The following is a 20,086-nucleotide window of genomic DNA, read 5'->3' as shown; positions in this document are numbered from 1 at the left end:
ATAAGATTCTGGTAGAGGCTGGCATTGTATTTCTCAACCAATTTTGAAAGACAGCTCACCATTATAGGATTGTTTGGTGTGGAGGGAGAAGAGAACTAAGCTTTGTGGAAATGCTGAATGAGTAAAAAAATAAGCATCAAGTTTTAGGAAGTTTTGGAATGATCAGGAAGAGTTATGACAGCATGAATTTAAATTGCAGTGTGTTATGGAAGTGGAGAAGGAGCTTTTTCTTTTTTTATGCTCAAGAAACTATTTTTCTTCAGCTAATTTTGGAAAGTCAAGTACCAACCAAAAATCATTTTTTATAAACTGTCTGTATTTTGCTAGCAATAAAAACAAAGCAAAAATACCCTAAAGAATTTTTACTGACAAAGCTGAACCGAACAGTTTGATAATATTTTAAAGCTGAGATAGTTATAGATGGAATTTTAAAAATATTTAGATGCTTTGTTAAAGCTGAATATAATTGTAAAATGTAGCTAAACATTGGTTGCTTTGTTCTCCCTGGATTTGCAAAATGCATGGTTTTGCTGACTCTATCCACTCCAGCTAGCAAGAGATCTTGCTAATGAAATTCCACTTGCATTTGAATTGACCCGTTCATACCTGGTTTTCATCTGTCTTTGTGTCATGCCTTTTGGTTTAACTTTGTTCTCCTTACGCCCCAAATTTTTCCTCTCGTTTTTATTATAAACTCACGGCAGGGCCTGCTTGGGGAGCTCATTCTGTTACAACAGCAAATCCAGCAGCACGAAGAGGAAGCACGCAGAGCCGCTGGCTTCTCTTCCCAGCAGAAGCGCAAGGTGATGCCCTGAGGGATGAAATGTTCTGCATTCACTCTAATCCAATACTTCAGCTCTCTGCATTTGAGCTAGAAAAATCTAACTAATTAAATCGTGGATGCAAGTAATTGGCCAACTTCACTACAGATGGGTGGTCCTGTTTCAGTTTAACCAAGTTGCATTTAAAGCATGATGTTAAAAGCAAAAGAGGTACTTTGTGTTGCTTTGAAAATGTATTATCTCTGCCTCTATAAAAAGTGTTATTTAAAGTTCAAACATTAAAAATGCATTTAAGGAAAGTACATGAATCAAACCTGTTTACTGTTGCTTGTTTCTGGTGGCTCTGTCTTGTAAGAGTGTAGGTGTTTACAGGGACTATATCTCTGGGAGTTTTTCTCCCCTGCTTTATACTGTTGCCAATCTGAAAATGACAGCAGCTCCTTAGTAAGAATTTTGCCTATACAATAGAATACTGCTGATAATAACAGTATATCTACTGTATAGTCATCAGTGGTAGTCCCTTGTCTGTTCTCCATCTTAAAGCAGAATTTTTACTGATTTGTTATGCTTGTTGAACATCTATACTTCTCTTTACTTGTTTAATTTAAGCTCTGATCATTTTGTTAATTATTATATGGCTGATTGGAAATCCTTCTTAAAGTGGGATGTTTTAGTTGTCTGATCTGTTGCAATCTGTAATTCTTGACCACATTGCTTTGTTGGCTGCTTTTGTATCTCCTTAAAAACTTTCTGATTAGTCATACTTTTCAGCAGCTTTGGAATTGAGCACTGAATACAGAACTTGATCTTCTGTACATCTAAAGATAAATCCCACAGAAAGAGAAATGCTCTAAATATTAATTAAACTTTTAGACATGTTTGCATAGCTGTAATTGTCATGCTTTTGAGTCCATCAACAGAGGAAAACAGTGTTCTCTGAAAGTATAGTAGTACTTCAGTGTTTTACTTTCTTGCCATATTATTTTATATGGTTTAGAGTTACAAGCTCCCTTGTCGGATTGTATACAGTTTATTGTGAGAGAGCTAGAGTATAGAATAATAGATTGAAGTAATAATAAAATGTATGAACATGTAAAAATTGCTGGAAAACCAACACAATATTTGATATATAAAAATTTATCAGGCTAATAAACACGTTCAGAGAAAAAATGAGCTTGATACTACATTTGTTTATGATTGAGAGTCTACTTTTTAGAACTTTGTTGCAACTAATTCCGCAATTCCCAAGCTGTGAAGAAGCTGCAAGGGCTGTCTTTGTAAATGTTATCCTGCCCTCCATGGCAAGTATTGTGTTTTCAGAGGACTGAAGGTCTACCTTCCTTTGCATATGGAAAATTTTCACTTAGCATTCAATGTGCTGTTTGGCATACATGCCTTAAGACAAAGAATGAGTCATGTTTGTTACACTAACTTTTATGTTTGAATCAATTTAAAAGAGATGGTAAACTTTTCTTTAATACTTTGATATGAGGATATGGGTCAAAGAATCCAATTATTGATCCATATTCTCTTTTGGAAGAACAAATTGTGACTGTCAATGAAATAAATCATTGCAGGCCCTTCTGACAGGGCGTAAACTAACCCTTTTTATTTTTTAACTGAGTTGTCTTGCTTGCATGTCTGTAATAAAACATGGTACTTCTATTTCAGTTCTTGAAAGTTTTGTTGCCCAATTTACTTGCATATTTTTCCATTTTAATTTATTTACTCAATATTAAATCTACTGCAGTTGTAAATTGAGTAACAGTACAAACCATCTCACAATCAGGAGAAGATACTAAAACCAAAAATTTAATCTTCTGTTGTTGATTTTTTTTTTTCTTGGGCAGCCTGTTAAATATCTAGCAGTAAAATTGTTTACCTACTGCACTGTGCATGGCTGCTTGAATGCATTTTGTCTGGGCCTTAATATTTTCATTTAAATTATTGGAAATTGTTGTAGTTCTGCACATAATCAGTTTCAAATTATTTGCAGTGAACAGATATCTGTGTGCAAGGGTCCTTGATTAAAAATAAGTCTCCAGCATTCTTTTCTCATAATTCTTTATGGTGGCAATGGGGAAAGAGGGAGTAATCTTGAGTTACAAACCGTATTGAACTGGATTAAACAAATACTCAATACTCTGTATTGAACTGGATTAAACAAACTCAGTATGTTTCTATACCTATGTACTACCTTCTGTACTCTATACCTATAGAAACATACTTTAATAGTTGTTTTTTGGGGGGGATAGAAATCAGAAATCAGTCTTATGTGACTGTTAGTACTTCAAATTGATACTTTAGCTTTTGTGGCAACTTTAAAATTTCTAGCAATATTAAGGACCACATGTTCAAAATACTGTATGTCTAACATTGAAATCACACCTGCACCAAGCACTGAGGCAAAGGCATCATTCTGGAGCTGTTTGTTGGTTTTGACATAACTTACCCAAAGTCCTTGTTAGAATTCATCATCTAGTGCTGGATGATTCTTTGCTTCAGATCTCGCAATGCAAGGCTGTGCAGTATTTTGGCTTTCTGCATTGAACAGAAGCATCAGCCCACACAGACAGTGCCTGTGGTTGGAGAGGTCTGTAGGGAAGCACTTTAGAGGTGCATCATGGCCCCACAAGTCCTCTGAGAGCAACAGAGAGCAGGAAAATATTACCTCCTTTGAAAGTCTGCAGCACATGGAAACTCTTTGTTTTCCTTTTCTTTCCTAAATTTTCTTGCTTCTTTTGGCTCTGTGCATCACTTTCTTTGCCTCCTGTTTTTGTTTTCCCCTAATATCTCTGAGGTGTTGGAGGTGTGTGTATATGTAAATGTTTATTTACATATAGCAGCTTATAGCTGCACGCATCAAGTCCTCTGTTCAACTAACCCTGTTTCTGATGTACTTTTGCTACCACTGAACTAATTAACAGCAATGAAAAGTTAATTTACAGCATTTTGTCTTTGCTCTTTATGAAAGAAAATAATGGCAATTAGATGGAAGTGTCAGTTTGGATTTCTTTCTATAAAGTGCAGACACAGTTCTTCAGGTTTAACAGCTAAATGGTACTGAGTGCTATGAATACTTGTGGATTGTAATTCTTGTTTAGTCTGTAACAACTCCTGTAAAGTTTTAGTAATGGAATTAATTTATGTCTAAATAACAGCTGTCCTCTGCATATTAGATAATATGCTCTTTCTCATTTGAAGCCAGCTTGAGTTGTAAATGTCACATGGGCTTTATCACGTGAACTTTATTTAAATATTGACACACTCAATAATTGTTTAGGTTACCATTTTTTCTAAATTGAATATTTTATCAGTCAACCATTAGATTTTGTTGTCTGTAAATATTTACATCATAGGAATTTGTATTCCATCATTAATGCTTTTTGCCTTTGTGTTAGTAAAAGGGGATTGTTTAAAACAACTGTTTACTGCATCTTGATGAACACATTTTAGGAACATGTAGCTTAGAATGTTTCTTAGTGCTTGATCTTACTACATTAATTCCTTGAATCTCAAGATGTCTTGTACTATAATATCCTAATTTTTCCTAAGTTTTAATGTAATCTAAATAATTTTGAAATAACCCTTCAAGACTGTCCTGCCTATCTAAAGTATATGAAGTTGTGTAGCCTGTTTAGAATTATGACATACAAATATGAAGTAAGAATGCTTATGAATATTCATAAATAGTGAATACTCACCTGAAAGTATTTTCTGTAGCAAGCAGGTGTTCAGTGATTTTATCACATTAAGATGGTGCTAATTCAGAAAATGGATATACAAGATCCTGAGAGTTTGACCACTAAAACTACGTTTAGTTCAGTGGCAGAAATCTCAGCACCATATGAAGCAGCTTTTCCTTAAGCCCACTTTCCCAGTATTAAGGTCTTGAAGGGTTCATTTTTACATTTGCATGTACTGAAATTCAGACAATTCTTTGATGTAAAGCTCCTGATGCAGATGGGGCTTTCCATCGGCTTTAAATTTCAAATGCTAATTGAAGAATTTTACTTGCTAAAATGCATGTCAAGTCACTTTTCTTATGTGGAATGAAACTTTCAGTTCATAATTTGGTTACTTACAGTGCTTAAACTAAACAAGTGATAGTAGCCATGATTATTTTTCTTCGTAGGTTTCTGACAAAGAGAAGATTGATCAACTTCAAGAAGAATTACTACGCACTCAGGTGACTTTTCTGAGTTATTGGTGCCTTAAGTAGTGATTTATGTTCAGCGGACTCAGATTTACTAGACAAAAGCAGACCTGAAGTATGTTTGGTAGAAATGCAGTGCTTTTTTCAATCTCTGAATGTATGAATGCAGAGGCCCCTGTGTTGGCACAGAGCAAAGGTCAGTTTAGTCTGTTCTTCTCTGACAATGACTTACAGAAAGCAAGACCTCATTCCAAGCAAGTTTTAATCTCACCTTGATTAGCAAGACAGAGCTAGTTATTTGTAAGCTAGATTTTTTTCAGGGATGGTGCACATTAGTCATATTTGTCAATGTTTTGGTTTTCTTGCTCACATTAATGTACAATTAATCTTTTATCTGCAGGCTTCTAAACTGATTGGCTCTTTGACTCAGCTACATTCTATAGGGGCATTCCTAACCTCATGATAGATTTGCTAGTTTTGAGTGCATTTATTACTTACCTTTTTTTAATAACATATTGAAATTTGTTTTTTTTTAAGGTACACTCAGGCCAAACACATTTCCACATTGTAGAAAAACATTTCCAGAGTAGATATCAAAACTATATATATCTCTCATCTTCAGAGTACTACTGCAATCTCCTAAACAGGGCAAAGCTGGTACAGTTGTCTCAATCTGAGGTTTTATGTTGAAGAAAGGGTCTAAATGAGGCATGCCCATTTACATTCAAGCTCCATTTTGATTGAATGGCCAGTTCACACTGACACTGATTTCTGTCTGGTTCCATATGTGTAGCTTCTTTGAAAATGATGCTTAAGAAGCTTTAATATTGATCTTTGTGTCCTGAGGTTTGAATAGTGTGCTCTTATAAAAACTTTTGAAGCAAAAGGGTTGCATTGCAAAAAATAAAGTAATTCTGACACACTTCTCTTGGTGACCTTGTATTCTTAATGACTAGTGATCATGAAGGTTTCTATATTTCTGAAAGACCTGCCTGAAGGATTATAAGTTTTTCATAGGTAAAACTTCACTCATGTGAATCTATTATGTCCATAATTGCACAAATATGTTTGTACTACTTTTTATAGCTCAAATACCAAAGAATGCTTGAGCGATTAGAGAAGGAGAACAAAGAATTGAGAAAATTGGTACTGCAAAGAGATGACAAGGGAATTCATCAGAGGAAGTTAAAGGTATGTGTTACAAAACCTCATTGAAATATAATGGCACTGTATTTTCCATTATGCTATTCTAAATTGCATTTGTTTATTCATATATAAACTTCTAACATTTGTTTTAAGATACCTCTGTTAATTTTTTGAGTCATCAGGACTTTCACACATCCTTTATTTTTTAACTATATAACTATATATATCTCTTATTTGACTGTGTTTTTTCTATGTACTTTTTTTTTAGAAGTCCTTGATTGATATGTATTCTGAAGTACTTGACATCCTGTCTGATTATGATGCCAGTTATAACACTCAAGATCACCTACCTCGAGTAAGCAGATAACAAGTTCAATGATTTCTACTGAAACACCAGTTTTGCAATTAAATAGAGCATTTCATTATATTCCAGAATAATCCAGAGTTAGTGCTAGGCTATTTTCTTATAATTCCACCTTTTTGCTTAAGACATGTCTTTCATTTTAAAAGCAGTAAGATAATTTTGAAGATAACAAATTTAACCATGTTAAATAAGCCTGTTTTGGCTCTTAGATAAACCCTGTCTAGATTCAGTTACTGCTGTTGTGCTCAGCTTTCCATTTTCAATGGAAATGGATGATGTTGATACAGATGTATGTCTTCCTAGTCAGCTTTTGTCTAAACTTCCAGAATATCCTTCCAAAAGCCAATGGCTGTTTAAACTTTCACTTAAGGTGGTGGTGGTTGGAGACCAAAGTGCAGGAAAAACCAGCGTGTTAGAAATGATCGCCCAGGCCCGCATATTCCCTCGAGGCTCTGGGGAGATGATGACACGTTCCCCTGTCAAGGTAAGAAACATCCCCATCTCTGAATCAGCATTTGCTGCATTGTTCTCCCTCTGATTGTGACATTGATTGAAGCATACATGTACATAGGTTTATAAAATGGCCTGTAAGCAGGGGAGTTGTTTCAGCCAATGACAAGAGCTCTGCAGGTCTGTATATGATCCATGTGTACTGTCTGAGTAGTAGCAGTACCATTTAGTAATTTTGTGCTAAATGATCATTACATAGAACTGTGTTTCTACAGAGGGAAGTGTACATATGTCAAGTGTTTCTCATGTTTCTCTGTGCTAGATTTGCTATACTTTCTCATTAAAGCTTTTAACATTTAGGTGACCCTTAGTGAAGGTCCCCACCATGTGGCTTTATTCAAAGACAGCTCTCGGGAATTTGATCTGACCAAAGAGGAGGATGTAAGTATAATAAAGTGACTAGAAGTTAATGAGACTTCTGTTGATTCTCTGAATAATTTTGTATCTCTGTGATCTCTAAGCCCCTATTTAATTAGAGTGAAAGATGTTTAGTGGGGCAAGGCATTGTATTAGCTATTAAATTATCTCTTTGTCTGGCACTGAAGTGGATAAAATGTTGAGTGCTCCTTGTGCCAAGACACTTTTTGAAGCATGAAGGGATCTGCAGGTAATCTGTCATTTAGTGCCCTCCCATTTACTAGACTTACTAAACATGCATTTGAAATACTTATAAACTGAGATCTTCATCCCTAACTAAAAATGTTTTTCTGTCTAGGTAATTTTTCTTCTATTACAGTTATAAAGAGTTTTCTGTTTGGTATTTTGCTTTTCTTGTAACAGCTTGCAGCTTTGAGAAATGAAATAGAAATCAGAATGAGAAATAGTGTGAAAGAAGGGTGCACTGTTAGCACTGAGGTAAGACTTTTCAAATACTTCATGGTAAATATCTGTATGTGTATATGTTTTGGAAGTATTCTTCAACTGGGGGACTGTGATGAATCCAGTCTGCATATACTTTGTGTTTTGCAGTATACAAGGTGTATTTGGACTGTTAAAATCAGTTTCATACAACAATGCTGCATTTATACTTGCATTAAAAGTTGTACTTCCTATTTAAAATGACGGGTTGTTCCTGAATAAAACATATGTGTGTAGATATGTGTTCATATAGTTTCATGTATGTTTTTGTCTATGTAACTATATTCAAAGTAGATGGTGTATAAACTTCTAATTTCAATTTTATTTCACAGACCATCTCCTTAAGTGTGAAAGGTCCTGGTTTGCAGAGAATGGTATTGGTTGATTTACCTGGAGTCATTAGTGTGAGTATGCAATAATTTAAAAAATGAAGACATGTAAATAAAGTAGTGTTATTGTTGAGAACATTAGCTGTTGGGGTTTTTTTAACATGTTTTTTTTCCTTTGTTTTTCTTTAAATATTTATCTCCATATGCATATTAAAGACTGTGACGTCAGGTATGGCTCCAGATACAAAGGAAACTATCTTTAGCATCAGCAAAGCCTACATGCAGAATCCTAATGCCATCATCCTCTGTATTCAAGGTACTAAGAATCTAAGCAATTATCCATTTGTATTTTTAATCATGGTTCATATGTTACTCTGAAGTCTGTTCTGATAGTATTTTTCCTTTTGTGGTAATTTGTGTAGTGTACAAAACAGCATGCTGTGGAATATCTGTTTATAAATTAAGGCAATCTGTGCAAAATTTGTGGCAAAAGCAACTTTTTGCTGAGAGTTTTTGTATCATTAAAGAAAAATGGATAATAAAATTCAAGTTTTCCACAGAAGTGTTTTTGGCGGTAGCATGCAATAATATTGAATATAATATAATGTTGAATGTTTTGAGTAAGCTGATACTTGTTGAAAACTTAGAGAACTACAACAAACTGCTTTGTTTTGATTCTGGGAACAAAGCAATTTTTCCACTATGTGTATCCAAAAAGGGAGCATAAGTCTACTTTTATGGGGTTAAATTTGTAACATGAAACTTGATGATGGCTACTGTGTTTTCAGTACTGTGTGTAGATTACATAGTCCCTAAAATAAACTTTATATTTATTTTAGATGGGTCAGTGGACGCAGAGCGCAGTATTGTCACAGACTTAGTCAGCCAAATGGATCCCCAAGGAAAAAGGACAATATTTGTGTTGACTAAGGTTGATCTTGCAGAGAAAAATGTGGCTAGTCCAAACAGGGTGAGTCCAAAGAGGTGAAACTCTTTTTCTCATATTGTGCTGGCTGAAGTCACACATGGTAAAATATTTGTGATGCTGGCAGAGATATTGGACCTCACCTGCCTGTTCTAGATGGTTTTGAGTGCTTATTTCTCTATTGAGTATGATGATATTTTTAGTAGTTGCTGTTTTAATCTCTCTCAGGTCTTGCTTTTAGTGATCAGCTACGGGACTTCAGTCTCAGCTTGCTATAATACTGATTCCTTTCATGAAGGTGACCTGAGCAAGTTCCATTTCCCAGAAAGGCTAAGGATATTCTGATATAGGCATTTTTGTTGTGTTTTGTGTTCTGCTGTGTTATGCCTTTTTAGATTTATGCCTTTATTTTTTTTATTTGTTTTGTTTTCAATCTCAGTAGTACTCATAGTCCCATGACAAAATGCTTCCTGCTGTAGTCTATGCATAACTATGACTAGATCTGGCCTTAAAACTGTGGAATGTCTCTGTGCAAAGTTAATGATGTTTTTTTTAATCCTTTATTTTCATAGATCCAGCAAATCATTGAAGGCAAACTCTTCCCAATGAAAGCTTTGGGTTATTTTGCAGTTGTTACTGGAAAAGGTAAAGAGAGCTCTAGCTCTGCATATTTTGTCCTTGGTAGCCCAGAAAGCTGTCTGAATGGAACTGTTGCAGCACTCTTTTCTTTTTGCAGGAAACAGCAGTGAAAGCATTGAATCCATTAAAGAATATGAAGAGGAATTTTTTCAAAATTCAAAGCTTTTAAAGTATGTTGCTGTTTTATCCTTTCTGTTAAAATGAGCTTGTGTTGGTAAATGCTAGCATCAGGTTTTCTTGTGGAATTTAGAAGGATTGCAATGTGGAAACACTAATTGAGATTTAATATGCTTAAATTAAGTACCATGTTGAGGTGACCAATTTATCCTGGTTTCCTAATGCTTGCTGTAAGTCAGTGAAGACAGACAGGCATCTTCAGGCAGCAGCTGATTCCACTGCAGTTCTGGGCCACTCTTCCAAGGTTTGTGTGTCTCTCCATCAGCTCTACAAGAACTAAGTTTCAGCCTGTCTGAGCACTTAGAGCTGAGAGGAGTGAATCCAGCACAGAAGTGAGTTTTAGTGCCTGTAAACGTCAGTTGTCTTGGTGTGACCATGTTGTATTCAAAGGGTTGGTTTGTATGTTCTGAGGGAGACTCACTGAGTGGAATTTTGATTTCATAGGCTGGTATTCTTCAGAAAAGTACAGTACATGATCTTTGGGACTGTGGTACCTGCACTGCAACCTCTAGAATAAAAACTTATTTAGGGTGGGGCTTTTGTTCCTATGTTTTGTTTTGGGGCTTTTTCTCCTTGCTTTGGTGATGATCTACACTGAGTATTTTAGAGGAAGAGACTGGAATTTGGGTTTGGTACACAGTTACATTGTTATTTTCTGCTCTGAGAAGCAAAGCTTTATTGTAGAGAGCAGAAAATAGGGGCCTGAGAAATGGTATGCAGAGAACTTCCTCTGGCTGTCTTTCTTCACAGGACAAGTATGCTGAAAGCACATCAGGTAACAACCAAGAACTTAAGTCTTGCTGTGTCAGACTGCTTTTGGAAAATGGTGAGAGAGTCTGTGGAGCAGCAAGCAGATGCTTTTAAAGGTAAACATGTTTTGAAAAAATATAATAGCAACTTGCTATTAAACAATTATTTCTTCCATATGCATATAATGTTTTGCCAGCATACTTGGGAATTGTTTCATATGTTTTATATTATCAATATTTCCCATTAATTGATAATTGCCCCAGGTCATTTCTAGAAAAAAACTAAAAAAGTAATTTATGTTGCCAAGTACTACTTGCTCTAAAAACCAAAGAAGTAAAAAAGTATGAAGACCAAAAATCAAGTTGGGTTTTTTTTTTTTGTGAGCAAAATACAGCTCTTCCACTGGATTAAGATGTTTAAAATGGCTTCCTATAAAAAGGTACCATCTGGTCAGCCAGGGCAGGGCTGATGTGTGCAGAGCTGGAAGCTGAATGACTCCTCTGTGCTTTTTTAATGCATGAATTCTGCAATTTGTAGACAGAGTATCTTGGCATAGACAGAAAAAAAAAATTCTGCTCATTTGCAGACACACTTAAAGTTCTTGGAGAGTTTTTCATAAGCAACATTCGTGGCAGTTTTAAAACCTGCTGAACTTGTAAGGTAGTCATGAAGTGCTTATGGACAATTAAAAGAACAAGGCCCTGTTTCTGATTTTTGCAGCCACACGTTTCAATCTGGAGACGGAATGGAAGAACAATTACCCCCGGCTGCGAGAGCTTGACAGGGTAAATTACACTGCTGCTGTTTCTGTGTGCTGCAAAGGCTTGAAGACTATGAATCTAAATTTATGCCTTTTAATTTCATTTGTAAAGGTTTCTTAATGTTAACACAAAGTACTAACATTTCAAAATGTTAGGACAGGGTAAATTATTGTAGGGGAAGGAAATACTGTTCTTCAGAATTGTGATGCTTCAGCACTTAAGTCCTTCACTCTTCTAGTATACAGTTACCTGACTTAGGTAACTAAGGGATAGGTCAGTGTTTCTTTGTGATTATGACAGAACTGGCAAAGAGAAGTTACATTCCCTGGTCTTTCAGACAGAGTAGCAAAACCATTGGGATCTCATTTTGTAATTCTTTTATAGAGATCCTGAATGTTGAATGCCATGCCTGGACAAAGGCATGCAAGATTTGGGAGGGAAGATGTATGGTAAACCAGGGTGCCTGATGATATGCACACACATTGTTCAGAACACGACCAGGAGGCATCATTTGATGCTTAAAGGCCTTAAGGAAAAGGTCTTGAATTTTTTTACCTTTTGTATGGAGACATGATCAAACTACACATAATCTTATTATTTTCTTTTGCACAGAATGAACTGTTTGAGAAAGCAAAGAATGAGATTCTTGATGAAGTCATAAGTTTGACTCAGGTCACCCCAAAGCACTGGTACAGTAATTTTGTCTTTTTTTTTTTTCCCCCCACAATAAGTAAGAAACTGTTTTTCTTGGACAATGTATTGTGTTCCTATAATCTGTAATGTTGTTTTCTGTGTTCCTAACAAATTGAATGCACACCTATTAGTCGCTTGTGTACTGGAAACTATCAATAATTCTCATTTTAGGGAGGAGATGCTTGAGAAAACTTTATGGGAAAGGGTATCTACTCATGTGATTGAGAACATATACCTGCCAGCAGCACAGACTGCAAACTCAGGGACATTTAACACCACTGTTGACATCAAACTGAAGCAGTGGACTGACAAGCAGCTGCCTAATAAAGCAGTAGAGGTGAGAATTTAGTTATTTAAAGAAAAAAATGAAATTAAAACTTAATTAAAATGTAAAATGAAAGCATAACTCCAGAGAAGTAAGATGATGTTTGAATGGCTGAACTGCAGTTCTTTTAACTAGCTTACAAGTCAGAAAAGGCTGGCAAGATCTACATTCTGGCAAGATCAACGGTCCCAGAACCGTTCAGAGCAAAAAAACATTGTATTTTGCTCTTCTGGTGAATTTTGTCTATTTTAAAGAAAAAAACCCGAACCTATTTTTGCAAGGTTAACAAACCCCTCAAGTAGGTGTATTCACATTTAATAGATTTATGCAAGTTTAACAGAATTCTGCTTGCTACAATATAGTGAAGCAAAGTTTAATGTTGCTTTTATTAGCAGTGGATAAGGCAGCAAAGAAAAAGTCAGTGATTTATGTTTGTGTGGGTTTTTTTGGAAAAGTCTCCAGATTTTCATGCTTGAAAGAATTGTAGTAAATGTGCCTTTATCAGGTGGTGTATGGTGTAATGGTCCATTTCAGGAGAAATTGTTTGCTAACTCTTCAGGTGGCATGGGAGACTTTGCAAGAAGAATTTTCCCGTTTTATGACAGAAAAAAAAGGAAAAGAGCACGATGATATCTTTGATAAACTGAAGCAAGCTGTCAAAGAAGAAACTATTAAGCGGCATAAATGGAATGAGAGAGCGGAGGATAGCCTGGTATAATGTAGTGGGCTTTTTTGCCTTGAAATGTTTTTATTAGAGATGATTGGTATTTTTGCATTCTTTCGATGTAATCATAGAATGATTATTGTTCTGTCCATCTCACATTTTCTATATGTTTTAATTCAGTGTTCCCCATTTCATTATTATCTTTTATTAGTTATTGCCCTAAATAGTATCTAATAAAACTGTTTTGGCTGTTTCATGAATGTCCTCCATAACCCACTGGCTGCACAAGGGCAGCCTGGTGAGAATTGTTTGGCATCAGCTTATTTGTTCTGTTCAGTGTAGCCCTATAAAATAACAACATTTGGTTTTCATCTTTATAGATTCCGTAATCCAGAGGGATTTCGTATATTTTGCTTTATTTTTTCCATTATTTATGTAGGCTGTAGAAAATAATTTTGGCAGTGCTTTGAAAGGTGCCTCTTGAATCTCTTGTATGTGCCCAATATAATCTGTTTCATCAGACATTTTAAAAATTGAAAAGAATACTAGAAATGGGTTATTAAGTAAATCCTGAAGGAATGATTTGCTGTGTGCTAAAGTGACATTGTGCATTGCAGCGGGTGATCCAGCACAACGCTTTAGAAGACCGGTCAATATCTGACAAGCAGCAGTGGGATGCAGCCATTCATTTCATGGAAGAGACGCTCCAGAGTCGGCTCAAAGACAGTGAGTGCTGTCATGTATTCCACTCTTCTTCCCTTTTTAATCTGAGCCAGTCTTGAGCTAGCTCACTTCACTGAAGGGCAGCCTTCATATCAGCCCAGCTGACACAGTGGTGACTGCTTGCACTGGTACTGATACTGAAATATTTAGCAAAATACGGCCTCAAAAGCTCTCTTGCTCTTGCTCTTAAAATGAGACATCTGCATGAGAGCAGTAGAGATCTATAGAGTCAAAAAATGGTCTAAATGCACATGTAGGAGAACAGGATAAATTCAGGGAAAATAGTTGGTCTGTTTATGGTTTCTAACATAATCAGTTTTGATGCAAGTTGCAGCCAAGGTAAGATTTGACCGTTTTTTAATGCATGATTTGGAATCAGGAGGCTGATCTCAGTAGAGGGTTGTTGTGTTTTTTATATACTTCTTGAAGTATCTACTGGTTGGAAGTAATTTTTAAATTTTAGTAAAATACATCAACAATTGCTTGAAGTAAAATACACCTGACTTAACCGAGTGTGGTGTATTTTATGTTCTTCAACATTAAATGCTCATTCTTCTTCACATACCTAATTTTGAAAGTTTAAATTTGGCTGATTGCATATATTTTGTTTGATAATTAATATCGTACCTCCTATTTCAGCTGAATCTGTTATTGAAGATATGGTGGGTCCAGACTGGAAAAAAAGATGGTTGCACTGGGTAGGCCGCACCAAAGAACAGGTAAAAGGAAAAAAATTATAAAGAATTTACAGTTCACAACTTTTAGAAAACTTTGATTATTACTCAATAAATTTTCAAAACTACCGATTCTCTTCACACTATTTAGAGGACTACAAAAAAACCTCACTTGTCATTGTTTTAAATAGCATGGAGAATTTAGTATACATTTCCATGCTCCATCTACAGAGTGACTTGTAAACTGTTTTCCATTTTTCAGCTGAATTACATCTTTGCTATTATGCCATTGACCTGTGTATTGAAGTTCTTGCAGTAGAAAGAAATCAATGTTAGCAGGTGGATACTGGGCTATTCTCTCCTATACTTTTCATGCCTGCCTTCTAAACAGAAGTCAGATGCAGTTTCCTGTCATGCTCTATTTGGATTTAATTAGTATGGGAGAGCATTATCATAACATCTCCTTTTATTTGCTCATAACTTTTGGAAATTTCCTTTGAATTTTAATTGCACCTTTTGTTGAATGCCCAGAGATTATAGGCTTTTTATATTACTTTTCCTAGATGTTTCTCAAACTGATTCATACTTTAAAGAAGTAAGCAGAATTTAAAAGGATAGAGTAGGAAGTAATTGTTTTGGAGAAAGGACTTTTACAGTCAGCTATATGCAGCCAGCTATTGGAGTATGGTAGTGACTTCAGCCTATATTAGTTGACTTTTATGAACAGCAGCTTAAAGGTATGAACCCATGGAGAGTTCCTGCTAGCTAATAGTCAAAAATTACAGTTTTAATCAGTGTCACAAGTGATATATGAATGTGAAACCTGCTAGCAGATATTCATCTAGGGAAAAGGGGGCTAACACCAATGATTTTTTCCCACCCTTCTATTCTTGTTCTGCATTTCTGTGTATAATGAAAAGAGAAAAGAATTAAATTGACAGTTAATTATCCATTAAAAATGCTATATTTGATGTGTCCTTTGCACAAATTCCTTTTGAAGTAACTTAAAAGTAATAGTTAATAGTGTCAGAGGTTTTTTCTGCCCTGGCTTATTAAGCAAATAGAATGTTTATTGGGGAGGGGCTGATGATCTCTATGTCGCTAATAATAAATTCCAACTAATCATTTATATCCTAGAATATTCGTAATGAAACAAAAAATGAACTTGAGAAATTAATCAAGTGCAATGAAGATCATCCAGCTTATCTGGCAAATGATGAAGTAACGACTGTCAGAAAGAATCTGGAAGCAAGAGGAGTAGCAGTGGATCCATGTCTGGTGAGATGCAGGGTTGTAACAAGACACATGGAAGCCCCCTGTGAACATCTGAATGTTTTCTAGATGCCAAAGAAAAGATTTCATCTGAATACTGAGTTTGTAGTGCAGATGTTTCCAGACAAATCATTAAGTGACTGCTTGCACGCAATTCACACACTTCTGTTGGCTGGCAGACAGAGGCTGTGCAGCACTTTGGAATCTGTCCCTTTAGACTGGAATCAGAATCTGCTGAGCAGACTTTCTTGCCTACATTGTCACAAAGCTTGTTAGAAATTATTGTTCAGATGTAATCAAGGCCTTTGTGAGCAAGTTACAGTAAAAACATACTGTGTATCCTACAGCTTTCAGTGTGGTTGTATGTGGAGTTTACAGTTCATTAGTACAATGAAGAGAGAGAAAATTTTTTTAAAATACTTAGAAAAAGGCAGGATTTTTTAGAGTGTCCCAAGGGATTGTATTGTACATCTGAAATGTTCTGGAAAATTACATATCTCATTGCAGTGAAAGGCCCCTAAGGGTAATTAGACCTGTTATCTAATTAAATGTGAGATTTTAAATGAGAATTCAGACATTAATAAGTAATAGATGTAGATTTCCTATAGCAGTGATTTATTTTCTGCAATAACTTTGGCTACCTTTGCACCATTAATACATGCACTTCTCCTAGGAAGAAGAGTTGTAATATCTGCTGCTCCTTTCCTATACAGCACTTTGCATTTTTTATAAAGGTCATAGTAGTGATCCACATCTTCTACATGAGGAGGCTGAGTGCAAATTGAGGTTTATCTAGCTAAGCAACTGATTTTCTTAATTATGTTTTATGGGTTTTCCAGAGAGGCATCTTGATACACATGTTTAATTTTGAAGAATTGAAACATAATAAACCTAATCAAGAAAAGTTATAAATGTTTGTTTACGTAAGACCCATTAAATATTTCTCTAAGCTTTAATCTGGTTTAATTGCTAAATTAATGGGTACAACTCAAAAATGTGTTCTCAGTGCTAATGTAAAAAATGTTTTCTAGTATATAATTTAAACGTGTTTTGGCCACAAACTGTATTTTTAAGCATTCGGTTATGTTCATGGAAGAGTAGGTTTTTAAACTGACAAGTCATCTGTAGTGTTTGCCAAGTGTAACTAACACATTAATCATATCCCAGTTGCAGACAAATTGCTGAGAAATATTTAGATGCATGTTACATGATAGGAACAGTGGAATTTGGAGTTATATTTTAAAATTAAATGCAATCATTAATCTAAGCATGATAGTGAGTGTATGTATTTATTTATTTAGACAAATTTAAATGCTCTTTTCATAGATTAAAGACACGTGGCACCAAATTTATAGAAGATACTTCCTGAAGTCTGCTTTGAACCACTGCAATCTATGTCGAAGAGGCTTCTATTATTATCAGAGGCATTTTGTGGACTCAGAGGTAAATTAAAGAACAGATGTACTTCATCTACACTGGTGTTTTGCCTTAATATTTCTATTTCAGCTGAAAAAAAATCTAGAAGTACTTCAAAGTAATCTGACCAGATAGCTGGTGATCTCAGATAAGTTTTACATGGGGCTTGTAATGGATAAAATGCCATCCTGGTGGTAATTATGTAAAATGACCACTAGGTATCAGCCATGACCTAAACATCTGTTTCTAGTCCATGTGCATTGAAAATGCACCGTTAAAACCAGTAGTGTACAGCTGTTGATATGTTTTTGATAGCCATTTCTCCCACTTTCCCATTGATAGTTATTTGCTTCACTTATACAAAAAAATTTAGAAAACATCCGTATGGATTCACAGGAAAACTATGGTCAGTAAATGTTTATGGTTAATGCTTCGAACCATGTGTGATCAGTGGGGAAAAGAATGAACAGCTATGAAGTTTCCAAACAGGTCTTTATAAATAACTTTTCCAGATTTGTCAACCCAGGCTTGTGCAAGAAATGACAGTATGCATCAAATCACTCAAAGAATACACTATTTTCTTACCATTATATTTTAAATCAAAGAGAAATTGCTGGAAAGATAGAGATCCTCACTTTTTCTCTTAATAAGCCATGAAGCCAGAAATATTTGTTACTTTAGAAATACCATTGCCTGTAAGAGATAAGAGAGAAGGAGATCACAATATGGAGAGCTCCCTCTTTATAACACTTAAACTCCTAATCGTGTTCCTGTCTTTTTTAAGGTGCCCTAATGTGAACTTAATGCTCCCTTCTGCCATCCTTGCAGGTGTAGAAACTGTCTCTTCTGTTGTTAATAAATACAGCTCTTGGCCCAGCCCTGTCTTCAGAAGCATTTGTCATGCAGGGAGGCACAGCCTGGAGCTCAGCTCTTGTCTCTCAGTGAATTTGCTACCAGCAGTGGTGTTCCAGTAAGCATTAGGTTACACTCCCCAGCCTGCATAAAGTGTGTACAAATTGTTTTTCCATGGTTTTCCATGATACAGCTCTCTCTGTTGAAAATAGCAGAAGGTGATGCAGTGCATTAAATAAGGCTGATGTGGTTCTTGTGAAGTATTTTTGATGTGTTTCCTTGTTACCTACACCAGTAATTCTGTGGGGTTTTTGTGCAATGTCTGGATATATATACATGAGGTTACAATTACTGCTAAAAATGTCAAGAGATTCTTGTGTGTGTAGGATGTTCACTGGACACTGGTCTGACCCCACAAGTTCTGTCCTTCCAGCTCGAATGTAATGACATCGTCCTCTTCTGGCGGATACAGCGAATGCTGGCCATTACAGCAAATACCCTGAGGCAGCAGCTCACCAACACTGAAGGTAAGGCTCAGTCACTGGAAGGGCTTGAAACAAAAAATTATCTCCTTCTAACAAAAGTCATCCAGTAATAATTTTGCTTAGAGGGGAAATACCCTTTGAAATTTAAAAATCTTTTTCAAAGAATTTCCATTCTTAATGGCCCAAAGAAGGGCCATTAAATGTTCAGAAGTTTGCTTTTTCTCCTATCAGGTTAATAAGTATGGTAATATATATTGTATCTCCAACAGACCTTCCCAAAATTCTGTCCTTAGGTCATTGGAATTGCAAAAGTGTTGCCACTCACTTTTTTTTGGTTGCTTTGTTTTTTTGTTTTTTTACAGTTAGGCGCTTGGAGAAGAATGTAAAGGAAGTGCTTGAAGATTTTGCTGAAGACAATGAAAAGAAGGTGATGCTCCTAACTGGCAAGAGAGTCCAGCTTGCAGAAGATCTCAGTGAGTACTCACTCTACAGTGTTTTGAAGTGAGCTTGAAATGAAGTAAATTCTACCACGGTTCTTGAGAGCATTCAGTGTGATGTGGCTTGTTTATGTGCTGGCATTTATTTAATATCATACAGATTTTTTCTTAAATATGGTCAGATCTTACTGATTCTAAGGTGAACATAGGTAGTATAGTGTGATAATATAATTTACACTAGATGTAACTTCACTTATATAAATATATTGAAAAAATGTAGTTAAAACAGAGTAATATTTAAGGGCGATTCCTCTTCCAGAGGGATTACAGTAGTTTAATGCTCTGGGTAACTCAAAAAGTACTCAAAAACCATTAGGGTTTTATGATTAATATAATAAAATTTTAAACAGTGAAAGTTGTTAAGGTGACAGTCCAGGTTGAGGTTGTCTCCTGTAGTTACATAAATACCTGCATGTTCACATCGCAGGTGAGCATTCTTCTTAGATCTCTGTTTTGTGTTTGATGTAGAAACTAATTTTTGTCTTAAAGTATGACTTGGGATATTTAATTCAGAATAAATTAATATTGTGATCAGTGTTTTTTCCTTCAATTAGCAAAGTAAATAGGAAAGTTCTTATATCCAGGGTTCAGTAGGACAGAGAAGTCTGCAATAGGTGTTAGTTACCTAAATATGAATCATAATTTTCATAAAGTATATTGGTATTTTAATTAGGAAGGGCAGTGATCTCCTGAGCCACAAAGTCCAGTCTCTCTGTTCCATGCAGCTGTGTTTATATAACCCAGCTGATTCGAATATCTGGAGCTCTGTCTTCAAATCAGTTACTTGTTGGGGCTCTCTATTGACACTGAAAACATGTTCCAGGATGTCATTCTTCTGGTGGTTACAAATAGACTTCTAATTTCCAGACTAAATTTGTAAATATGGGGCTGGGATTCACTTCCTGATTAGAAACTCGACTTGAAAATGTAAATTATTTATATACCTGAGGTTGGGATGACTCCTCTTGATGCTGATTATATGGGAACACTGTCTCACTGCTGTTTTATCAGTCTTGTAGTGCTGAAGCACTGAAAGTGTTTTATTGTTTATTCAGGATACTGGTTAATGGCTATTACTCACATGGGTG

At 35.6% G+C, this 20,086-nt stretch overlaps 1 protein-coding gene across 4 annotated transcripts in view; it reads left to right on the top strand.

Moving 5' to 3' along the window:
• The window catches only part of OPA1 (OPA1 mitochondrial dynamin like GTPase), a 47,512-nt gene that overhangs the window by 10,898 nt on the left and 16,528 nt on the right, over positions 1 to 20,086 (top strand). For 2 of the 4 annotated variants that reach the window (XM_036388676.2, XM_036388675.2), the window contains 23 exons: positions 705 to 803; positions 4,918 to 4,971; positions 6,025 to 6,129; positions 6,353 to 6,439; positions 6,819 to 6,932; positions 7,259 to 7,339; positions 7,739 to 7,813; positions 8,149 to 8,220; positions 8,362 to 8,461; positions 8,985 to 9,115; positions 9,643 to 9,715; positions 9,807 to 9,879; positions 10,637 to 10,752; positions 11,357 to 11,421; positions 12,010 to 12,086; positions 12,262 to 12,427; positions 12,975 to 13,127; positions 13,697 to 13,805; positions 14,442 to 14,521; positions 15,614 to 15,754; positions 17,075 to 17,191; positions 18,450 to 18,543; positions 18,864 to 18,974. In XM_036388676.2, coding sequence (XP_036244569.1) covers positions 705 to 803; positions 4,918 to 4,971; positions 6,025 to 6,129; positions 6,353 to 6,439; positions 6,819 to 6,932; positions 7,259 to 7,339; positions 7,739 to 7,813; positions 8,149 to 8,220; positions 8,362 to 8,461; positions 8,985 to 9,115; positions 9,643 to 9,715; positions 9,807 to 9,879; positions 10,637 to 10,752; positions 11,357 to 11,421; positions 12,010 to 12,086; positions 12,262 to 12,427; positions 12,975 to 13,127; positions 13,697 to 13,805; positions 14,442 to 14,521; positions 15,614 to 15,754; positions 17,075 to 17,191; positions 18,450 to 18,543; positions 18,864 to 18,974 — 2,293 coding nt within the window. The remainder of the gene's footprint in view (positions 1 to 704; positions 804 to 4,917; positions 4,972 to 6,024; positions 6,130 to 6,352; positions 6,440 to 6,818; positions 6,933 to 7,258; positions 7,340 to 7,738; positions 7,814 to 8,148; positions 8,221 to 8,361; positions 8,462 to 8,984; positions 9,116 to 9,642; positions 9,716 to 9,806; positions 9,880 to 10,636; positions 10,753 to 11,356; positions 11,422 to 12,009; positions 12,087 to 12,261; positions 12,428 to 12,974; positions 13,128 to 13,696; positions 13,806 to 14,441; positions 14,522 to 15,613; positions 15,755 to 17,074; positions 17,192 to 18,449; positions 18,544 to 18,863; positions 18,975 to 20,086) is intronic. The other 2 variants (XM_036388678.2, XM_036388677.2) reach the window with 1 other exon arrangement.

Source organism: Molothrus ater, chromosome 10 (genome assembly GCF_012460135.2).
Source record: "Molothrus ater isolate BHLD 08-10-18 breed brown headed cowbird chromosome 10, BPBGC_Mater_1.1, whole genome shotgun sequence".
Classification (NCBI taxonomy): Eukaryota; Metazoa; Chordata; class Aves; order Passeriformes; family Icteridae; genus Molothrus; species Molothrus ater.
This window is presented reverse-complemented; position numbering and strand designations above follow the sequence as displayed.